Source organism: Hydra vulgaris, chromosome 02 (genome assembly GCF_038396675.1).
Source record: "Hydra vulgaris chromosome 02, alternate assembly HydraT2T_AEP".
NCBI lineage: Eukaryota > Metazoa > Cnidaria > Hydrozoa > Anthoathecata > Hydridae > Hydra > Hydra vulgaris.
This window is the reverse complement of record NC_088921.1, coordinates 21,599,357-21,622,948: the sequence shown is the minus strand read 5'-3', so window position 1 is coordinate 21,622,948 and position 23,592 is coordinate 21,599,357. Positions and strand designations below refer to the sequence as shown.

Genomic DNA, 23,592 nt, shown 5'->3' with positions numbered 1-23,592 from the left:
TTTCTTAATTTAGTTAAAAAACTCAAGTTTTTTAATAATATATGCGAAAGAATATTAAATGTTACATCTTTACATTTAAAGTTTTGAATAATGGTGCTTAGTTAAAGCACATTTTTATTTTAAATTTGTGTAATGTAAGTTAAAGGGATCCCAAAGTGCCTAGACAAGTTGTGTTTATTTTAAAGAGAATGATAAAAAAAAATGTTTGGGCAGAATTTTTTTAGGTATAACAAAATAATAAATGCATACCAAGAAAAACAAACTTTGTTTTTTTACTCGAAGCTCGCCATCTCCACACTAGCAATTCTCTTGGAGAATTTTTTTTTTTTTAATCAATATGATTTGTTACTGTTTTTTTTTTTTTTTTTTTAAATAGCGTTTATTATCAATCGTATGACTTTCCTATGAACTTTATAGTAACCTAAACATAAAAATATTTTTTTATAGAGCGCGAGAACCAAATAAAGATTTTTATATTACACTCATAAAATAAATATATAAAAAAAGTTGTTGATCACCTTATTGTATATTCTGAATCTTTTTTTCTTTTTATGTAAATTATGGGAACATTTTTTTAGTTTATCTGAGTCGTTTATTGCTATGTTCTCCTATTGAAATGACATTTTAAAATTTTTAAAATTTTTAATTAATAAATAATTTTGGTAAATGGCATCATTTATTAGAGATAATAGCTGAATTTTTTAATTTATTGTTAAAAAATATTAAGTATGTCAATTTAGTGGAAATTGATAAATTTTGATGATGTCCATATAAATATTAAGGTAATTTGGTATTTTGCATTTGGATTTTCATAACTAAACGATTAAAATGTCGGCAACTCCATACTGATTCAAACCTCTTTAAAAAAAGACAAAAACACCTGTATTGATAAAAGAACCAAAATAGTTGAAAATCGTATCAGCTATGAAAATTTGAATATTGATATTGCTAAAACGTCAAAGTTAAGCTGTTTAAGTGTTGTGGCTAAACAATGGTGTAAATATGGATATTGTAAAACTATGTCACTTGAAAAAGAATGCCTTTGTTGCGTTGAAATAAAGGAAATAAATATCGCTGCAGGTATTACAAATTAAGTAACATTCTTTAAAGTATAAACTGATGTGCGCAGTTATAATAGTAATAATAACAAACATTAACTTTTTTGTACATAATGGCTATGTAAAGTAAAAAAAAGTTTTTTTTTTTAAAGATCATCAATGCATAACAGAGCATATGAATCAGTGTTTTTTAAAAGGGCTGATTTGACATTTTTTTTGAAATTAACTTTTTGTGTGTTTTGTGTCCTTCTATGATAGCTTCATCAGTTTATGTCAAAAATGTGTTTAAATTTTATATTCTTACACAAATAAAGCCACCTGAAGGTTTTTGATTTTTTTTTAAAGGGCAAGTTTGCTTCAAATACGCCCTTTTTAAAAAAATTACTCTGCAGCTGATTCGTATTTTTAGGCGCAATACGCGGAAAATGTAAACAGTTTCATGTGTGTTGTTGTTATTATAAAAATTTTAATGGATCTCGTAATTCCAAGTCCTAGAAAGAGGAAAGAAAAATATCCTTGTGATACAAACATAACAAAATAAAACAAGCGCGTTTAATGGGACAGTCATACATAAATCATAAAGGAAAGTCCCATCAAAGTACCCTAAGTTTACTTGCAGGTAAGTTTCAAACATCCAATGTAATATATATATATATATATTTATATATATATATATATATATATATATATATATATATATATATATATATATATATATATATATATATATATATACACACACACACACACTATATATATACATTTACATATAGTATATTTAAATCATTTTAAACTTATCATAACTTTAATGTTTACATGAAACTCTACTAAAATTATAAAAAATACTATACTATAAGATTTTGAAGCATTAATCAAATTTCATGAAAGCATAAGTTTAATTAATTTAAATATATTATATGTTTATATGTCTAAAATTTATAGAATAGCATACTTTAAAATATTTTCACCTTAAAACCTAACTCTAAGTTCAAACCAGCTATAGTACTTAGATATGGGTATACCTGTTTCATACAGGTATGATGAGTAAAATGACTTTAAAGTAAATAATTTACAGGTTTTACATATTAAACTTTTCTTGAATAGTAGTTTGATATGCCTAAGTTTTGTTATGATTATTTTTTCAGATAGTTAACATACACTGAATAGTTATCTTGTTATAGTAAGCCTAGGCTTATATAGTTCTTGAGAGTATAACATAGGTGGAAGCACTAAAAAGTCAAATACACTTAATATGATTTGGTCAATTTCCCTACAACTTTGGTGGCAATGTTGTTCTCTGTTTAAGATTATAGATAATGCTGTGTATTTTAATAAAAGCGTTTTCTAAACTAAGCGTATTAGTTGTATATCAATTTTTCTGATTTCTTTTTTAAGGTGCAATAAAAAGTGTTTGGAAAACTTTGGAGAGGCTAACTGTGTGGATATCTTTTCCAAATTTTATGATATAAAAACAAAGACAAACAAGATTTTTATATTCAAGGATTGATAGATGTCACTAAAGTTAAAAGAAGAACGGCACATCAAAAGAGTCTTGAAAAACCAAAGCAGCCAAATAGCTTCTCCTATCATGTGATTGCAGGCAATATACGCGTAGAAATATGTTGCAGGGCACTTTTATCTGTCTTAAGTATTAGTGAAAAACGATTAAGGAGAATAAGGAACCCTAAGGTAATTGGAATAACCCCTGAAGATAAAAGAGGAAAAGGTATTACTAATTATCTTTCTCAGAATGTTCATGACATTGTTAGTAATCACATAAGATCATTTCCACTCAAGGAATCATATTACTCAGGCAAAAAAGTATATTACCTCAATGCAAGTTTAAATGTAAAATTAATGTGGCAACTTTTTTGTGATAAAAATCCAGATTTAAAAGTGAGCAAGTCTTTTTACTGGAACTATTTTAAAACAAATTTTAACTATCAGTTTGGGCACCCACAAGTGGACACTTGTTGCACGTGCGAAGAATTAAATCTTAGATTGAAATCACCACATCTCAATAATGTAGCTAAAAGAGCAGCGCAGACTGATTTAGATGCTGATTAAGACTCAGGAGTAAAAAATTTTACAATGCTTTAAAACATGAAACATCAGAAGATAGCTCAAAGGAGGAGCACATTCTATCATTGGCATTTGACTATATGAAGACGATAAGCTTGCCAAAAATACCTGTCCAACAACTTTATTACATGAGACAGCTATCAGTTAATGTTTTTTCTATACATAACATTAAAGAAGAAAAAAGTCATATATATATATACCATGAAGGTCAAGGAAGAAAAGGGCCTATTGAAGTTGCGACTTTTTTAAAAGATTATTTGAGCTCACTTCGACAAAAGTATAATACATAACATTTGTTTTGTGACAACTGTGGTGGACAAAATAAAAATCAAACCTTATCACATTTTTGTTTATACTTAACTGACAGTGGTAGGTTTGATTAAGTCGAACAGTTCTTTCCTATGAGAGGGCATAGTTTCCTCCCTTGTGATAGGGACTTTGGTATAATTTCAAGTGTTTTAAAAACGCATGACCGTCTTTATCACATGCATCAACTCACCGAGCTTATCATTAGCAGCTCCAGATCACGAAAGTTTGCGGTGAAAGAAATTGTAGATGCAACTGAATTTTTTGATTTTAAAGCTTGGAGCCGAAAACATTACAAAAAATCTTTTTTCTTCAGAAACCAAGGGTAAAAATACCCCAAAAGAAAAAAAGGTTCACTTTTCAATTAGTAACTTGTTTCATTTTGTATATGAGCATGATAAAAAAGGCTACATTAAGGCATTCACCAATATTAATGGTTTGGTCTGTCATACTTTTTTTATGTCCAAACATACGGGTACTGTTCTACAGGTGGATAGCTTGGCTTATACAAGTGGCAAAGTTACTCTGAAAAAAGTGAAGGTGGAAGACCTTAAAAAATTAAAACAATTCGTTCCTGAAGAATTCAACGAGTTTTATAACGAGCTGTACTCCTGGCCAACTAATGAATGTGAGAATATCCCTGATAGTGACTTTGAGGGGGAACTAGATTAATTCTTACTGATAGCTAATTTAGTTAAATATATGTATTGTGTTTATTACTGGGACGTTAAAACATTGTTTTAAAGTACATAGTTGTAGTTCTTACGGAGTTTTAATTTGTTTTCCTTATTGAAATACTCGATTTTTTTTAAAAGGGCCAATTTTTCGAAATTTCATACATTAATTATTATCAAACGAAATGTTATAACAATTATCAAAGTGTACTAAGATGTTATTCCTGCATATATTTTTTAAAAATATATTACACAAGTTCTGTATATTTAATATTAAAAGATATAAAGAGTTTTTTTTAGTTTTCTCAAAAACGGGTTTTGAGCAAATCAGCCTTTTTAAAAAACACTGATTCATATAACAGACAGCTTTTTATTAATTAAAGCAATAAATAATGTTTTATTGCAATAATTCAAGGCAGATGGCAATTAAAATTGTTATTGTGTTGAAGCGCGCGTTAACAAACATATTTAATATTTCCTAATTTATATGTCATATTTGGCAAGTACTTTACATTTCTCTTATCAAAAATCTAGCACAATTGACAATGAAAGGAATTTCGTTAAATGATTTAGATTTCAAAATTGACTCGATAATACTACACTTTTTTTTTAATCTTTAACAGTAATTATTTAACTTTAAAAATAAAATAAAATGAGGAATACATGTTTTTTAGAGTAAATATTATTAAATATATCTCGCTTGATTAAATAAGTATTTTGAGAATATATGTAACTTGATGAAAAGTTTAGCAAATTATGGGGTCGTACATAATATACATATGCTTGAATTTTGACCCTTCTTCCCCCTCCCCCCATTTCACATTTTGATATAGTTTTTTTGAGTACCCTCCATCTCCTTAAAACTATCTATTCTGTTAACCTACCTACCCAACATTTTATGAAATTTTTTTTACGTTAGTGTCTTACTTTTATAATTGACCCCCTGCCCTCCATTTCATATACACTCTTTGCATACCCCCTTTCCCCCACCAAAGCGTACATACTTTATGAACAATTCCTTAATGCTGTTAATTAAACTTTTATAAGGTTAAAAAATACAAAATTATTTTTTTTACAGAACCTTTATATGGATATAATATTAATTTATTAACAATAAATGTAACACAAAATTAATTTACAACAATAAACAACCTCAAAATGTCTGAAATATCTTATTATTATTAATAGAATAGTTTGAAATAACTAAAAAAATTCTATAGTAATTTATGATTAAAAAAAAAACTTTTAAATAATGATAAGTAACTAAACAAATTCTTGTATAATCTATAATGGAAAAAAATAATCTATAATTTGCTAACAAAAAATTTCTTTAAGATTTCTTATGGAAATTCTACAATGACGTCATTTACTAAAACTCTTTGCAATTAAACGCGCTTAAATAAATTATAAAGTCTGTAGATTGCGGAGTATATTTTAAAGACTCTGAGAAAATTGCTACTTTGGAGACAGCAAGCTTCGAGTAAAACATCAAAGTTTGTTTTTTCTTGGTATACATTTATTATTTTATTTTACTTTTATTTTAAAAAAATTCTGCCTAAATATTTTTTTTTATCATTCTCTTTAAAATAAACACAAGGCACTAAGGGATCCCTTTAAAAGTACATGCATTTTCTAAAGTTCTTGCGCCTTTTTGTTAAGTTTTTGTTTACAAAATGAATTATGTCATTCAGTAATTTATGTTGGTACGACAAGATTCTACCCTGAAACTTTTTATATTAGAAGAATTTAGAAATTTTTTATTTTTGCTTTTTTATTTGTTTCTGTATTCTTATTTTAGTTGACATATAAATACACATAAATAAATAATAATAAGAATTAAATAAATATTTGTATTGAGACATTTAAAAAAAAAAAAGATTTATTCGCTGTTCTCCTCATAAAAAAAAAATCAGTTAAAATCTTTTTATTTTAACATCTTCGCTTCCAACAAAGCTGCAAGCAACCACTAATTAGAGTTGAAAGTTACTGGAAGAGAAAAGATGAAGATTGTAGAACAAGATAACGATCGACAGACAACTTAAAAGATTACAAGTTATATAAATCTAGAAAGTAAGATGAAGGAAGCAAATTCCAAAGAACTGATGTTTGAGGAAAAAAACTGGAGCACTTCAGAACAGTCACAGAAAAAAGGATGAGACTTAATTGAATGACGAGTAACATGAGAATGAATTTTAGTCGATGGCACAAGAGATGCTAGCTCTTTAGAGCAGTGCCCATTATAATATTTGTAGAAAAGAGAAAGAGAAGCAACATTATGACAATGAGATAATGGTTTGAGGTTGGCTGCAAGAGCAGGTCCAACAATGTGTTTTCACACCTTGTTTAAAAGAGATAATGCATCATTAGAAGATCTGCCCCAGATATGGCAACAGATTTCACACCAATGCAAGAGCAGGTTTACAATGCATTTTCACACCTTGTTTAAAAGAGATAGGGCATCTTTAGAAGATCTGCCCCAGATATGGCAACAATATTCCATACAAGGCTGGATTTGAGATTTATAGAGATAGAGAATAGAATCTGGCGTAAGAAAATATCCAGCTTGGTAAAGAGATGCAACCTTAGTAGATGCTGATTTTGCAACAGATTTGATATATGGTTTCCAAGAAAGATCGAAGTTAATCCTAGAAGATGAAGGGTAGATGACTCATTAAGTACATTACCGTTCATAAATATAGGAAGATCTAAATTATTGCAATAACAATTAGCTGAAAAAAATTGAGTTTTATTTGAATTAAAGTTCACCAGCCACTGTAAGCCCAATGCTGTAGCAGAAATGAGATCCTTTTCAAGCTCAAATGCTCCCTCCAAGCAATCAGAGAGTGTTGGTTTCTTATCATGACAAGAATAAATGGTATTATCATCAGCAAACAATGCCACCTTAGATGTGAGAATATCTGGAAGATCATTAATGTAAATTAAAAAAAGTATAGGGCCAAGGATTGTACCTTGAGGAACCTCTGAAGTTACAGAATAAGAAGAAGGGTGTCCATCGAGGACAACTTTTATACTATGATTGGAAAGGAAGGATTCAATAATCTTAAAGATGTTATCAGATACACCGTAAAAAGAAAGCTTATGAAGAAGACCAATATACCAAACTTTATCAAAAGCTTTAGAAATGTCAAGAGCGATAGCATTAACCTCTCCAACTTTATCTAATGCATGATAAAACCTCTCCATTATTACTGTTAGCAAATCAGCTGTAGAACGAGAAGATCGAAATCCATATTGATGATCAGAAAGTAAGTTATTAAATTCAAGATGAGAGATTAAGTGTTTGTTAAATAAAGATTCAAAAACCTTGCTTATGATAAGAAGAAGACTAATTGGACGGTAGTTAGACGAATCGATTTGTTTCAATAAAACAAATCATTTGTAAATGCAATTATGGGTCATCCATAAAGCACGTCACCCTATATTTGTCAATTCTTAACCCTTTTCCACCTGTCACATTCAATCACATATACTTGAATCCCACTCCCTCCTAAACTGTGAAAGCAGGTTTTTGTCAAAAATATTTTTAAAGATTTAAATGTAAATGCTTTGCAGCATTTTAAAAACTCAACCAAATGAATATAAGGCAATACGTATAAATGTAAGGAGTGTAAAAACTTCCACAAACCAAAAATTTTCTTATTTAAACTAATAAATAATCAAATAAGTATTAACAAAATTGTAATACTTAAATAATTTTTTAAAGTTGCTCTTGGTTTTGCGTAAAAACTATTTACCATAAGATAACTTTCATAAATGTTATGAAAATTCACTCAGGAAGAGTGTCACCAGTTTTTTAAAATTTCCATTGTTAAGTAAGTTAACTCTAACTCAGAATAATAGATATAAAAAATCCACAATAAATATTGCTCGGTAGCGTAAGTGATGTTACGTAAGTTAAAAATATAGCATCAAAAAAACAAGTTTATATTCCTTAGCCGGTTACCTCTAATAAAATGTTATATCTTTTTTAAATTGGTATAGAATTATTAACATGTTGTTAAAGTTTCTAATAAAAAACTGCTTTACTGATTCGTAGAAATCCGACCTAAAAGTTGAATCAATTTTGCAATGCAAGTTAAGTGGCATTTTCAGTAATAAGTTCACCCTCTTTTGGCCAGACTCAAAACTTGTTAGCTTATTTTATTCATTGGACTTACAGCTTTCATACAAAATAGCTAAAAGGTTAATTTACAGTTTAAATAGGCAAATGTTTGATAAAGTTGTTATGCATGTAATGTAAGTTAAAAATGGAATTGCCCATATATATACATTTTATATATATATATATATATATATATATATATATATATATATATATATATATATATATATATATATATATATGTATATATATATATATATATATATATATATATATATATATATATATATATATATATATATATATATATATATATGTATATATATATACTCAATCCATAAGTTAAGTTGCTATATATATATTTATATATATATATATATATATATATATATATATATATATATATATATATATATATATATATATATATATATATATATATATACATATACATATATATATATGTATATATATATGTATATATATATATATGTATATATATATACATACATACTTACATACATTCATATATATATATATATATACATATATATGTATATATATATATATATATATATGTATATATATATACATACATACTTACATACATACATATATATATATATATATATACATATATATGTATATATATACATACATACTTACATACATACATATATATATATATATATATATATATATATATATATATATATATATATATATATATATATATACACATATATATATATATATATGTATATATATATATATATATATATATATATATATATATATATATATATATGTATATATATGTATGTATGTATATACATACACATATATATATATGCATACATACATACATAAATATAAATTATGTTTGATTCCCATTTTTTTGAATAGGTCTTGCAATTAGAGCTTTTATACAAATTGCTTTTTTTTACCTGCAATTCTTCATTCCTTTTGTCGCAGTATTTTGGGTAACATTTGGAGTTGTTCCTGTTGCAAATTCAAATTTGGACAATTCAAATATATCAAATTTGACTAACACCACTAATTTTACGGTACATTTTATATATTTAACACAAATTTTTCGACTAGGACTGCTTTAATATTTACATATAAAAAAGTTTTAATAGTTTGTAAAATTTCAAATGTAACTTTCTATGTCTTGTATCGAACTAACCCTTTTTTTACACTATATGTTACAGATGTTTAATTACAGTTCTATATGATGTATATATTGTTTTAACATAATTGAGTAACATGACAATAAAAACATTAAACACTGTTGTATATGTTGTTTTAAGATGTTTCATGTATATTTAACTAATTGTATTTAATTTACTTGAGTTTCATCAAGTAAAAAAGTTATTTTTTTAAATATTCTGCTTGTTTCTCTGTTCATTGGTCTTGTTTGTTCTGATGTTAAAAGTTAAAAGGTTGAGAAAAGGTTTTGAACAATAATAATAAAAATAAGTTAATATTTTCATGAATTTTTAAAAATTTTACTAACTTTTCCTCAAGAATTTAAAGTAATCAATTTTTTAAAACAAAGTTTTTATGCATTTAAGATTCATAATTTTTCGCATTTTTCTACCATTACAGACTACAAGTCTTTTATTTAGTATTTTGTAGTCTTTTAAGATTTTAAACTGTTTGAATAAACTTTTCGATAAAAATTTAAGTTGAATATAGCAACAAAGAATATTCAATTGTTCCTCAGACTGATTTATTATTTTTTATATCTGGAGATATTGATTTGTTCATTTTGTTCAGGAGTCAAATGATTTCAGCACTGCAACAAATATAAGCAATTTTTTGAATACTTCTACAACAATCTCTACTACTATCTCTACAACGATTTCTAAAGATTCAGATCTAAGAAGTTTAGATGGCATTGTAAGATTTTCAAAATCCTATATTAATATTTTTAAAATTTTTATCCAATAAAAACAAAATTATACCTATTTATTTTTTGTATATATATATATATATATATATATATATATATATATATATATATATATATATATATATATATATATATATATATATATAAATATATATGTGTATATATATATATATATATATATATATATATATATATATATATATATATATATATATATGTATATATATATATATATATATATATATATATATATATATATATTTATTTATATATTTATATTTATATATATATAAATGTATGTATATGTATGTATATATATGTGTGTGTATATACATTTTTTTTTTTTAGTTTTACCATGTTTATGAATCTTCTTTTGGACAAGATGATTTATTCGAGTTATCAATGTATGATAAATATGCTGCCCAGACTTTAATATCTCTTTATACTATTTTTACAACATTTATTTGTTTAACTGTTTTAGTTGCATTAATTGCATCAGCATTTACAACATCATACAAAAAATGTGTTGCAGAGGCATCTTTACTTCAAGCCTCTATGTTACTTCAGTTTGAGAAAAAATTGAGTAAAAAACAGCAGAAAGAAATGGCTTTTTATTATGCGCAAGAATGCACACCGTTAGTAAGACACTTATTTTTATTTGCTTTTAGTAATTTAAAGTTACGGTATGTCATTTATATATTGTTGTCATTTCATATTATCAAATGTTAAGATTTGAAAATGTTGAAGGTTAAAATTAATTTTAAAAATTTTAAGAAAATTTTAAAAATTGCTCAAATTAAGTAGTTAAGTTGATTAACTGTATAACTTGCAACACTGAAAGCCTAAAATTTGAAAAAAGACTTTATTAACATTTTCTTGTCAATTGTTAATTTGATGCCAAGCAATTATTCCAGGTTTGTATTAATTAAGACTAATATAAATATGAATATGATTAATAATTTATGCATTGAAAGGAAAAAAGGAAAAAGTTAATTTTGTTGGAGTTTTTTATTTTTTAAACATCTTTTCTTCCAACAAGACTACAAGCAACCAATATTAGAGTTGGAAGTTACTGGAATAGAAAAGATAAAGATTATAAAGCTAGATAAAGATTAATATACAACTTAAAAGATTACAAATTGTATGAATCAGGAAAACAGAGTTTTCTTAAACAGAATACCCTTTAAACAGGCAAATGTTAGGGCTAATGGTTTTTTAATGTATTCAAGTATAAAGTATATATGTTGAGTTTTACATATAGTTGGTAATTTAGAGTAAAATATAGCTAATTCAAAATAAACTTGTTCCAAATAAACGTAACTACTTCCAAATAAACATAACTACTTCAAAATAAACATAACTACTTCAAAATAAACATAACTACTTCAAAATAAACATAACTACTTCAAAATAGACATAACTACTTCAAAGTAAACAATACTACTTCAAAATAAACATACTTACTTCAAAATAAACATAACTACTTCAAAATAAACATAACTACTTCAAAATAAACATAACTACTTCAAAATAAACATAACTACTTCAAAATAAACATAACTACTTCAAAATAAACATAACTACTTCAAAATAAAATACTTGTCTAGAATAAAAATATAGCTGCTGACAGTATATAAAATCATGTGCTGTCAATTGTCAATAACCACTCAAAGTTATGAAAGTATCTAAGGTTCTAACATATTTTTATTGTTTATGATTAAGCCCTGTCGAATAGTATTTTCATTAAACGCATAGTATAACTTGTTAAACAAGAAGTGCTATTCTTTAACAAAAAAATTATTTTTCTGAAGTCTTTAACAAAAAGTTATTAAAGAATAATATTTAAGATAATAGTAATAAAAAAAGTAAAAATAAAAAGCGAAAAAAGATAATGGTAATAATTACAAGCAAGTGATTGATATGTCGCTTAAAGAAAAGTATGATAAAAAGAAGGACACCTAATTTTTATTAATATAAAAACAAAACAAAAAGAAAAAAAACAACTAATAATCATCACTTTATTAAATAATTAAATAATATTAAGCATATTATATATGGCGTATTTATCTTTTTTTCTGTTTAATTATTATTCTTTAACTTGTTAGAACAGAAAACAAAGCATAAAGTTAAAGACCCAGAAAACGATTGTCAGAAGAAATTTTTTTATAATAGATTTTTAATACAATATAGAATATATATATATAAATATATATATATATATATATATATATATATATATATATATATATATATATATATATATATATATATATTATATATATATATATATATATATATATATATAGAATATACATATTATTTATATTATATATAGAAATAGAATATATATATAAAATATATATATTATATATATTATATATAGAATATATAATAGAATATATACAATAATACAATAGATATACAACAATACCATAGATATACAATAATACAATAGATACGATAGAATAGATTTTTAATACAGCAATTTTAGTATTAAATTTGTTTTAAACTCCATAAAATACTAAAGTTTTACTGATAATAATATAAAATTTAACTGATAGTTATAGGCTTGACACAACATTCAGTTACAGAAAAGATATAACTTACAACCACTATCTACTGGAAGCACATTTCCCATTGACTAATAGATGTTTGTAATAATTTTTATCCAATTGATAAAACATGATAAGTTCTGCATCATAGTTGGCTTCAGTTTTAAAACATTGGCAAAAAATTTAAGTTTAATTTGCTTTAATAGAAAATACCATAAAGGTATATCTTTATATATGTTTTGTTAACCCTGAAAGAAAAAAATGTCACAATTAAAAGAGTTTAAGAGAAACGGGATAAAAATGATAAAAGAAATTCGGGGTCAGTGATGAGTTAAAAGAAATGTTGCATAAATTTATTTCATTTCATTTTATTTTCATATTGTGTCTACTTGCTTGTTTTACTCAATTAGTTAATTTATATAACAATAGTTGTTTATAAATTAAAATTCATATTATATGTTGAATGTATCAACTGTGTAATTTGCATTAATTGCTCCAATATAAGTCCAAGTTAATGAAATTATAATTAAAAAGTTAGACTTTTTTACTTTGTTTTTATTTTAAAAACTGAAGATAGTTAGAAAAACTTTTTTACTAGTTTTTGAAGCTTTTTTTTTTTTTCAATAAAATTTTGAATAAAATTTCAAAAATCGATTTACTGGAAAAAAATTATTCCATTTATTCAAAATGTTTTCCATTTAAAATGCTTTTACTCTGTTGCAATCATGTTTTAAATGTTTTTAGCTTTTTTAACTGGGTCTGAAATTGTATTGAGTGCATATATTTAGTATATGTGTAGTATTTTGAATGATATTATTGGTATATATATATATATATATATATATATATATATATATATATATATATATATATATATATATATATATATATATATATATATATATATATATATATATATATATTAATAATATAGTTCAAAACATCTTAATCTATTAACATACAAGAATATGTTACGCTCATATCCTTTACGGAACAATATTAAATCAAATTTTCCCATAACCAGAGGTTTTCTAAGGTATTTTTTGAGTGTTCTTTTGTTTCTGTGCTTCAAACCTGATTTTCACAATTTTTTCCTAAACTAAGCAACAATTTGGAATATAAATAAATGTTCCGTCTTTGTTGACAAACACAATGAGTGCATAAATTTTAAATTGAAAATCTTCTTAAATTTGGATAGTTAAAATATCACAAGTATTATTTTATATATTGTATTTAGTTGCAAAAAGATATTGTATTTTTTTAAAGTATAAATCCTTGAAAGTCTCCTTTCTATATCTTTTAACTATATTCAACAAGGATAGCAAAGATAATTTCTCACTATGATGAATGTTTTATTAGACATAAGAAATTTAAGTTTTTATGCACTGCTTTGGATATTTTTTCTGATGTAACATACAAATTCTGCTTATCAAGAAAATCTTAGAGATACAATTTGACTATGTAAAACTTCCATTGGAGTAAAATTTTCTCTTATTTAAATTTGTTTCTCTTTGTAGGAAATAGTTTTATCTAAAAGCACTATTCAGCAACTTAATAAAGCAGAGACTGACTTAATTTTAACTATAGGAGACCTCTGTGGATGCCATGCTATTTATCGGTGGCTGTATTAATGCACCAATGCTTTCAAAGCATTCACAAGTTGCCTTATAATATTCACGTACAAGCCATTAGTCCAATAACACAAGTTGGTCTCTTTTATTAAATGCGCTATCTGAATTAAACCACGATTTGATTTTCTAATCATCATTAGAATCATTCTTGATACTTCCTCACTTAGTTCTTTGTGTTAGTTACTTGCATTTCATTCAACAATTGACTCAAGCGCAGAAATCTTTTTTTTTTTGGTTCAACTTTATTTAACTAAATCTAACATAAAAGAAAGTTTACAAATCAAACTTTTTGCAATATATCTATTTGGAATCATTTATTTTATCATTTGTTAGAGTAGATAAATTTTTTTAAAGTTTTGTAATAACGAATCATTTTTTATTAAATATTTTTAAAAACTATAAGATAAAAATATCTAACATCAAAACATACGATTGCGTTTTGTATTCGATACATTCTCAGTATTACAATATGAACTTTTGAATTTAAAATTATACAGAATTTCAACTTTTATTCCCTCCTCCCATCCTTACCTAATTGTACCGTCCTTTAGCAGTAACACAAAAGTAAATTTGTGAAACACTTTTGTACTACTTAATATAAATATTAAATAGTTACACTATGATTTAAATGTTTCAAACTTCATAAGCATATTTTTTATTTAGAAGAAAGAGTAAGCCAACAACATATATAAAATGTCTTTATAATAATTTTTCTGGGTTTATTTTTGATTTAAAAGGACACTTTGTAAATTAAGTTTTATTTGATATTAACGAAATATGTTATCAAGACAGTAAACATATTATCAAGGCAGATAATAGCATTATCAAAGCTTTAAACATTTTTGTAATCCTAATGATCCTTAGCTCCTGTGTTATAACGCGTTAAATAGGTTGTTTTTTTTAATTTGATGCTACATTATTATAAGTTTGTATAGAATAATTGTTTTGCATGCTTATAAATATATTATTAAAATAGTAAGATTACTTTCTTAAATGTTTGTAGATAGTAAAAGAAGATGTTAGCAAAGAATCTGCAGAATCTGTTATTCAAAACTTAACTTCAAAGCTTGAGCGGACTGAAAGGAATTTAGCTGATATTAATGAAATTATATTTGAAGCAGAAAAAAAAGAAAATGAAGAAAGTATTTCGGCCAAAAGAGAAGTCCTTGAAAACATTTTCACTAACATCTCTCTTTTAAAAGAAAAACAAAAAGAAAATGAACTTGTATCCAAGGCATCACTCAAAGATCTTGCAGATAAAGAGACTCACATCAATAGATGCATCACAAAATGTAAAATTTCTATTAAAGTATTTTTATTAAATGTATTCTTCATTTATTCATACAAAAAGTCAATATTTATTTTAATTGTTTTTGGCAAAGAACATGTTTTTATTTTATTTATTTATTTTATGTTATTTTGAATAAGTTTGTTATAAATTTTATTTAAAATGTGTTTTATAGTAATTAAAATGTGTTTTATAGTAATTTAAATGTGTTTTATTGTAATTAAAATGTGTTTAATATTATTTTTACATTTTTTTTAGTGATTAAGCTACAAGCGTCAACAAGCACTCCAAAAAAATAAATTAAGGAATTCCTTTTTGAAAACGATTGAGTTTTAGTATTTTTTTTAAGTAATTTTAAATGCTATTTTTTTAAAAGTCAATTATCAAACCACATTTTATAAAATATATGCCAACATGTACAAATATCACGATATCAGTGAAATAATTAGCTCACGGAACCTGTCACACTTCTTCGATACTTTCCACTGTCAAACTAGAGGACATTTCTGATATAGACTATTGAACGCAAGTTTACACAAATCAAAGAATAATATTTTTCACGTATTTTAAAACAAGTTAAATAATGGAAATATTTTTGTGTGTTAATATTTATTTATATTTATGGTGTGTATTATAACACTTTTTATAAAGCACTCTTTTATTGTATGAGATTTTTATTTTTTGTTATTAAACTTTTTGACTTTTATCATAAGAAAAGAGAATTTACTTTTTTTTTAATTTATTAAAACTTGCAAAATAAAAACTCCCTCTAAATATTCTAAAAATATTTATTTTTATTTATCGTGTGTATAGTAACACTTTTTATATAACACTTTTTTATTGTAAAAGACCTTATTTATTTTTATTAAACTTTTTGCCTTTTTTAGTATAAGAAAAGGAAAATTATACTTGTTAATCGTCAACACCAATATTTTCAAAATAGAAACAGACTCTAAATTTTCTAACAAATTTTTCCATATACAAAATCTAAAATCCTATAAACTGCACAATTTTAAAATAATCTCAGCGTAATTTTAGTTATACAAATTACTTTTTTTATCCATCATACCGTATATTTTTTAAATTTATCATACCGTAATCAGTATATAACTAGCCTGAAAACGCGAGCTCAAAACACATGACTCAACTCAGCTCAAAACACATAAGTTTCCTTTTATACCAGTAGTCAGCCTACTTAAAGGTGCACTAAGTTCTCTATGATACGATTTTTTGTCAAAAGTGATTTTTTCAAGAATCAGTTAATAATTCTTTATGTACTAGACCTAAAAGAAATCACTCATCCTAGATAATGAATACTTATTTATCTTTTGAGGCCATCCATAAACTACGTACGCAGTAAAACAACTGATTTAGGACCTTCCCCCTTGTACGAACCTGTACGCTTTAAAGGATCCCCTCCCACACGTACGTACGCATTACTGTTTTTCTAAACAAACCCCTTTCCTTCCCCAACGCATAAATATTTCAAAACATTAAAAGTAAAAAAAAATATATTTACTTTGTTCGACATTTCTCTGTACTTAACTAAAACTTAAAATGTTACTTAATTTACTTATTTAAATCTTAAAATGTTATAACACATTTTAAGAAAAATGATGAAAACCAGTTTGCGTTCAGTAATATTAAAAGTTTGCTTTTATTTAACGTCTTTATGCTTCTCATCTCGCTACAATCAAATTACGTTGCGAAAAATAAAAACATTATTTGGAACGATTGTCGCTCGATTTCTTTTTGCTCTCGTTATTTATAAAGAAATTAAAAAAAAAAATTGTGATGAAGTCAGAAAAAAAAAATACATTACTGATTTGTGACGCAAATAAAATTAAATTTAAAAAAAATCAAGTTTAGGAGAGATAGTAAAACCGCGTAAATACTCAATTTCTCGAACACCCCCTCTCCACTTTTACGGTTTTGGAAAACCTCCCTCCCCCCATATCTGCGTACGTACCTTATGGATGGTACCTTTAGACGTTTGTTTCCTTTATAATAAGTGCTCAAAGTCGAAGTTGACATGTTTATCTAAGTTTATTTAAACATAATTGTCTGTAGAGTGATAGATCCTTTGGGTCTCGGTCCCACATAAATTAATATTTTTATATAGGTAAGTACTTTTAAAAGATAGATATTTCAATGAAAAAAAGTTAATTACCCTCAGAAAAATAAAATTTTTAAGTAAGATGAATTTTTTTGCAAAAAAAATTTAAATTATCAAATTTTTATTTGATAAAAATTGAGCGCGCGATTGAGTTTTGATCTTTGAGTTTTTATATTCGGATACTATTAGAGAAACAAACCCCGCAAATTTTAGCTGCTACTACCTGCTACCCTTATCCTTATGAATTTTTTTTCCAGATACGAATCGGTTCGTAATCTACAATTTATTTGATATTTGGTTAGAAAAACAAGTTTATAAATCTGTGTAATCATATAAACAATGTTGCTAAAAACAAAATAAACAAACAAGTAAAGTGAAACACCAAATTTGTATTTTGTGTAGTACGTTTCAAAAAAAAAATGAATGCAAGCTAAAAGAAATAAAAACTATTTTAAAAAAGAAGTTGAATTGCCAAAAAAAGAGATATTATATATATAGTTATGTTTCCTTTCGATGACTATAAATCTTCTACATCTGACCAAAGTTATCTAACGATAAAAAACTAGAAAGATTGAAAAGAGCAAAATCGTCAGAATTTCTCATGAAAAGCACCATGAAACCAACTTAATAATGCAAGCTGCAAGTGTGGAAACATGTCAACAGAAAAAACAAGATTTAGCAGTAGTTTTGCAGGAATTAGATAAAAGCCCAACTCGGCCCACAAAAATCAGAAAAACTCTCCTTACAACTAAAATATATATATAAAGATATACTGCCGAAGAAACCCTTGAGTTAATTTTGGATTCTAATTTAAGTCTACATCAATATCGAACTATTCGTAATGGAGCTATTTTAAGAACTGTGAATTATATCCTAGGTAAAAAGAAATTTTGAAATGTAAAACTACCTGCAGACATGATGGTATAACATGTTCAGACGTTCTCGTGGATGTTCCATTGAGAAACTTATTAGAACATACAGCTAGACACATTGTAATGTTGCAAGAAGATGTGGTTTCACAGCATTTACACTCAATCAATATTGAATGTTACATTCAAAAAATTTGTGAAAATTTGTTTACATTCAAAAAATTTGATCTAGACATGTAATAGACTGGTTCCATATTTCAAAGTATCCAGTTTTAGTTAAAATACTTTTTTCAATATTAAATCTTTTATTTTTAAAAAATCTTTAGTGGTTACACCGGTAATTGGGCATGACTGGCTTGACTTGTCAGCCAAGAACCAAAAGGCCATATTTGTCCATATTATGTGTTTTTTCTGTTTATTATCAATAAATATTCAACAACCAATAGGGTACCTGTCCAATAAATTTAGTCTCATGAATATTGCAACTTTTTTTGCAAATTAGTTAGACATTTTGGCAAAAGTTCTTTACAAATTAAATTTTAAAACTTAGTTTTCTTTGCATTTACGGCATTTATTTAATTAATGAAAATTAATTAAATAAATGTTCTCGGCTGACAAGTCAAGCCAGTCATGTCAACACCTCATAAATAAAATTTTGGACAAAATTTAAAAATTAATATTTTAAGAACTAATAATTTTTGTTATTTAATATTTCAACTGTTAATATGTTAGTATACGTAGTTTATAAATATATTAAAATAACTATTTCAAATACCATATTTAGCAATATTATTTAGTTTTTTTGAAAGATGTTTTATTTGAGTAAGGAAATTTTCTTTATTCATCTTTGAACAACAATATCTAATTCTTGCTTCAAGCTCTTCCAAATTCTCAGCTCTCGAATTATTCTCGTACACTAGCTAATGTGCTATTGTTTAAGGTAAAATAGCTTTCATCATCGATAACAAAATCCAAGTTTTTATAATTTTCTTTCAATTTACGACATTTAGGATGCATAGCTTTCTTCTGCTGATGGCTACGATCTGGGCGATTTGTTTTTTTGAAAGTTTGAATGTTAGTCATTGTCTTTAACACTTGGGAAATTCGAGTTTGACTACAGTTAAAAACTTAAGCAACTTTCTTTTGGAGCACCCTGACTTATTTTCAAAAAATGCAGCAATCTTTGGAATATTTTCTTTAGTAACTACCTTAGCGATTCGACCACTTCCAACTTTTCTTTTTAGAGATCCATTCTCCAATTTTACGATTTTATCGTTAGCAGTTGATCTGGGTAAACCCCATTCCATAAACTGGTTTGCAACAAACGCTTTACCTTTTTCTCGATTTTTTTGGAAAAAAATTTCCGTAATTTTTTCGAGGTCCTTTACTTTGACCATTTTATTTTCAATATTAAAATAATATTTTTTACTTAATTAAATTAAATTTAAATAAATTATAAAATCCTCTTTCAAATAAGTATAAAGGTTTTTTGCGTGCATGAAATTAATTAGATAATAAATGCAATTAAAATTTGTCCGAAATTATATTTATAGGGTGTTATTCTCCACTTATCTTACAGACTTGAATGGTAAATATGTAAATGGCAAATTAGAAGACCTCATGATAAGGATCTTTTTTTAAAAAGAAAAAAGAGATTCAGGACCGTTTTCAAATAGAATTTTATTTTCATGTAGATAAGCCAAAAGTAGAAGGTTTTGGCAGTAAAAATGATCGAAACACATCAAGAAGAGCATGCCAAGATGTTAAAGAATTCGCTGAAATTACGAAGAATTAATACAAAATTTTAAAAGGATTTTAATTTTCATTTCTTCGCAATATGAAATTGAATGTAAAAAAATATGAACAATTTTGTTACAAAACAGTCGAACTATATATATCAAAGTATCCATGGTACAAAATGCTTGCATCAGTCCACAAAGTTCTGGTTCAGATTAAACAAATTTTAGCAAATAGTTTCTTACCAGTTGGTTATTTTGGTGAAGAAGGGTCTGAAGCCAGGTCATAAATTTTTATTTTGGTGAAGTAGGGTCTGAAGCCAGACATAAATTATACAAACAAGATCAACAATTTTATGCCCGCAAGACCAGCAGAAAGGATAATTTGCAGGATATATTCAACAGAGCCATGGATATTTCAGATCCAATCCTTTTAAGTATAAATTTTACATCGAATAGTGCGAAGACATCGTAAACTACCAGTTGATGTTATTAATTTAATTGCCGAATTTTCCCCGAAAGTGAAATCCAGACTCAAAGAGAAGATATCTGTGCTGTCGATGACGAAGAATATGTCGATGGCAATGAAGAAAAAGAAGCAATGAAAAAAAAGAAGATACTGTGTTTGTAAATATAATAAATTTTGGCTATTTAAGTTCAATTGTGTTGGACTATGAAATTTAAATAAAAAATTAAAAACATTTTTTCTATAAAATCTTATATATACATAAACTTAATAGTCATGCATGGATGTACAAAAAAATAGTAAGAAAAAAAGTTTTTTCCTTTAAAATTGAATTCTCGTGTTCAAAAAAATATGATTTTAAAAAAATCATCGTTTTCAATAATTTATAATTTTGCCCATTTTTAGAAAAGTTCTTTTGACGGCGCCCATGGCATAAATTGCTAAAAATGTATTGGTTTTAAGTTATTTAAATTGTAGTTTAAAAAATTAGGTATTAAGACGTCTAATTTTATTAGAATGATTTTTAAATTTTTCAAAAATGATTTGTAGTGTTTTATTAAGTGCAAAATATATAAAAAATATTTTATTTTTTATTTTGGCAAAAGCTTTATGCAAAAAAGTTATTTTGAACTTGTAACAAATATTTGTTCAAATAATAAGCCAAAACAGCCTAGTTTTTTTCTAGTTTTTTTTTTTCTAGAAAAAAAAAAAAAACCTAAACAAAATTTTTTTTTCATGAATAATACTATGAGCCAACAAACCCCGTGAAAATTTTAATAATTTACATCAAAAGCTTTTTTTTCATGCGCTCTACTATTTTTTCGTAAAATAAAAAAAATTGTTTTAAAAGTTTGCGCATGCGCAAATTCTTACAATACTACAGTGGAAAATGAAATCAGGATATTTCTCATAAATGGCTCTAATGATAAACGCAACTTGTCAACAATACCCCTGCAGCTATTCTGGTCTACTCTTCCATGAATTATGCACATATGCTAATAAATCTAGTGACAGAGTGTTTGATAAAATTTTCAAAATTAGAAAAAAAAGAACCTTTATAATTAAGGTTCTTCTTTTCGAAATTTGAAAACTTTATTATTGCGAGCGATAGTATACTGAGGATTAATTTCTTCGTCGCAAGTAAATAAAATCCAGCATTTTTCATTTTTAATTAGTATGCTGTTTTAAGAAGTTGGGTTGTATATGGTATAAAATAATGTTGTTTTCATCAATTAAATGATAAAATAATTGTCTTCAAACATTAAAGCACGCTATTACATATTCAAGATATATTTATTTAATATATACTTTATATTTATGTATATACTTTATATATTTTTACTTAATTTTATGTACTTAATGTATCCATACCAAAACTTTTATTATTGGCCTTCAGGGTACTAAATAATGAGGTTGAAATTAAATTCCAGTGAGTAAATCCAGGTTTTGCATTTTTTACAAAATCCTGACCCGAAAATAATAAGTTGAATATCAAATTCGTTTTTAATAGTAATAGGTTATAACAAATTTTGCTATAGTATATTAAAAATAATTATTTAATATAATAAACACATTAAATTATTTACTCATCGCAAATTATTATAAGAAATTGAGTATAAACGGTTTAAATAAATTTAAATAATTCGGGTCTTGATTTTACAAAAAACGCGAAACTTGGATTTGCTCACTGGAAAAAAGTAAAACAATTGAGCTTCCCAAAGTTTAAAATGAATATCTACATTATCAAAACCATAAAAATGCTTTAGAAGTCACATACTGCATTATATACATATATTCATATTATTTAGCATTAAATTAAGAATGATTTCAAACAAACTTTAAACTTATTGACAATTGCTGCTCGGTTTTTGCAAAGTTCCGTGCAACGTTGTTGATTGGGTCCTCTCACAAGTTTCTTTGCCTAAAAAAAATTCTTGATATGATTCTGAGAATATAATAACTACCATAAAAATAATTTATAATATTTATATTATTATTTAAATATATATGTTTTTTAAACCAATCATCAACAACAACTTTTATTGTTTAGTTCTTATAATAAATAGAATGGGATAATTGCAACATATAGCGATTGGAATACCTATATAATATATATATATATATATATATATATATATATATATATATATATATATATATATATATATATATATATATGATATATATATATATATATATATATATATATATATATATATATATATATATATATATATATATATATATATATATTAAAATGTCATATTGGACTTGTTATACCATGACGACAAATTGAATCTCGCATTGTTGTTGACTATTATTATTTTTTCATTAGGCTTTTTTTGCTATATGAATATGAAAATTTTTTTGCTATATGAAAAGATTCACAATTTTTTTGAAATTTGAAAGCATGATAAGTAGCATTTTGTTGATAAATTTGTAGTCATTTTAGAAAGTTGAGTTGCATTAATTTAAGGTAAATTGTAAAGTACGTTTGCTTTATCTTTTGTATGTCGAAAAATATCTTCTATCGCAACAATTATATAAAATTGTTGCAATAGAACTCGATATTGCATTATATTGCATAGTGTTTTTTTAATACCAATTTCAAGATCTTTGAAATTGCAATGTTTTTTAATTCGATTGGTTTTGTTTTTGCAATAATTTTGCATTTTTGCGATATTGGCGTTGCGATTATCCCACCCTTAATAAATAGAGAATATACTAAATATAGAGAATTTCAGAGAAATCAATCATGAGAGTTATAAGAAAA

General features: G+C 25.3%; 1 protein-coding gene across 1 annotated transcript in view; it reads left to right on the top strand.

Moving 5' to 3' along the window:
• LOC100209684 (uncharacterized) overlaps positions 1 to 16,349 on the top strand; it is a 42,987-nt gene extending 26,638 nt beyond the window's left edge. The window contains exons 6-10 of the mRNA XM_065790287.1: positions 9,150 to 9,310; positions 10,026 to 10,148; positions 10,510 to 10,800; positions 15,348 to 15,636; positions 15,891 to 16,349. Of these exons, the coding sequence (XP_065646359.1) occupies positions 9,150 to 9,310; positions 10,026 to 10,148; positions 10,510 to 10,800; positions 15,348 to 15,636; positions 15,891 to 15,931 (905 nt within the window). The 3' untranslated portion in view covers positions 15,932 to 16,349. The remainder of the gene's footprint in view (positions 1 to 9,149; positions 9,311 to 10,025; positions 10,149 to 10,509; positions 10,801 to 15,347; positions 15,637 to 15,890) is intronic.
• Positions 16,350 to 23,592: the final 7,243 nt, after the last annotated feature.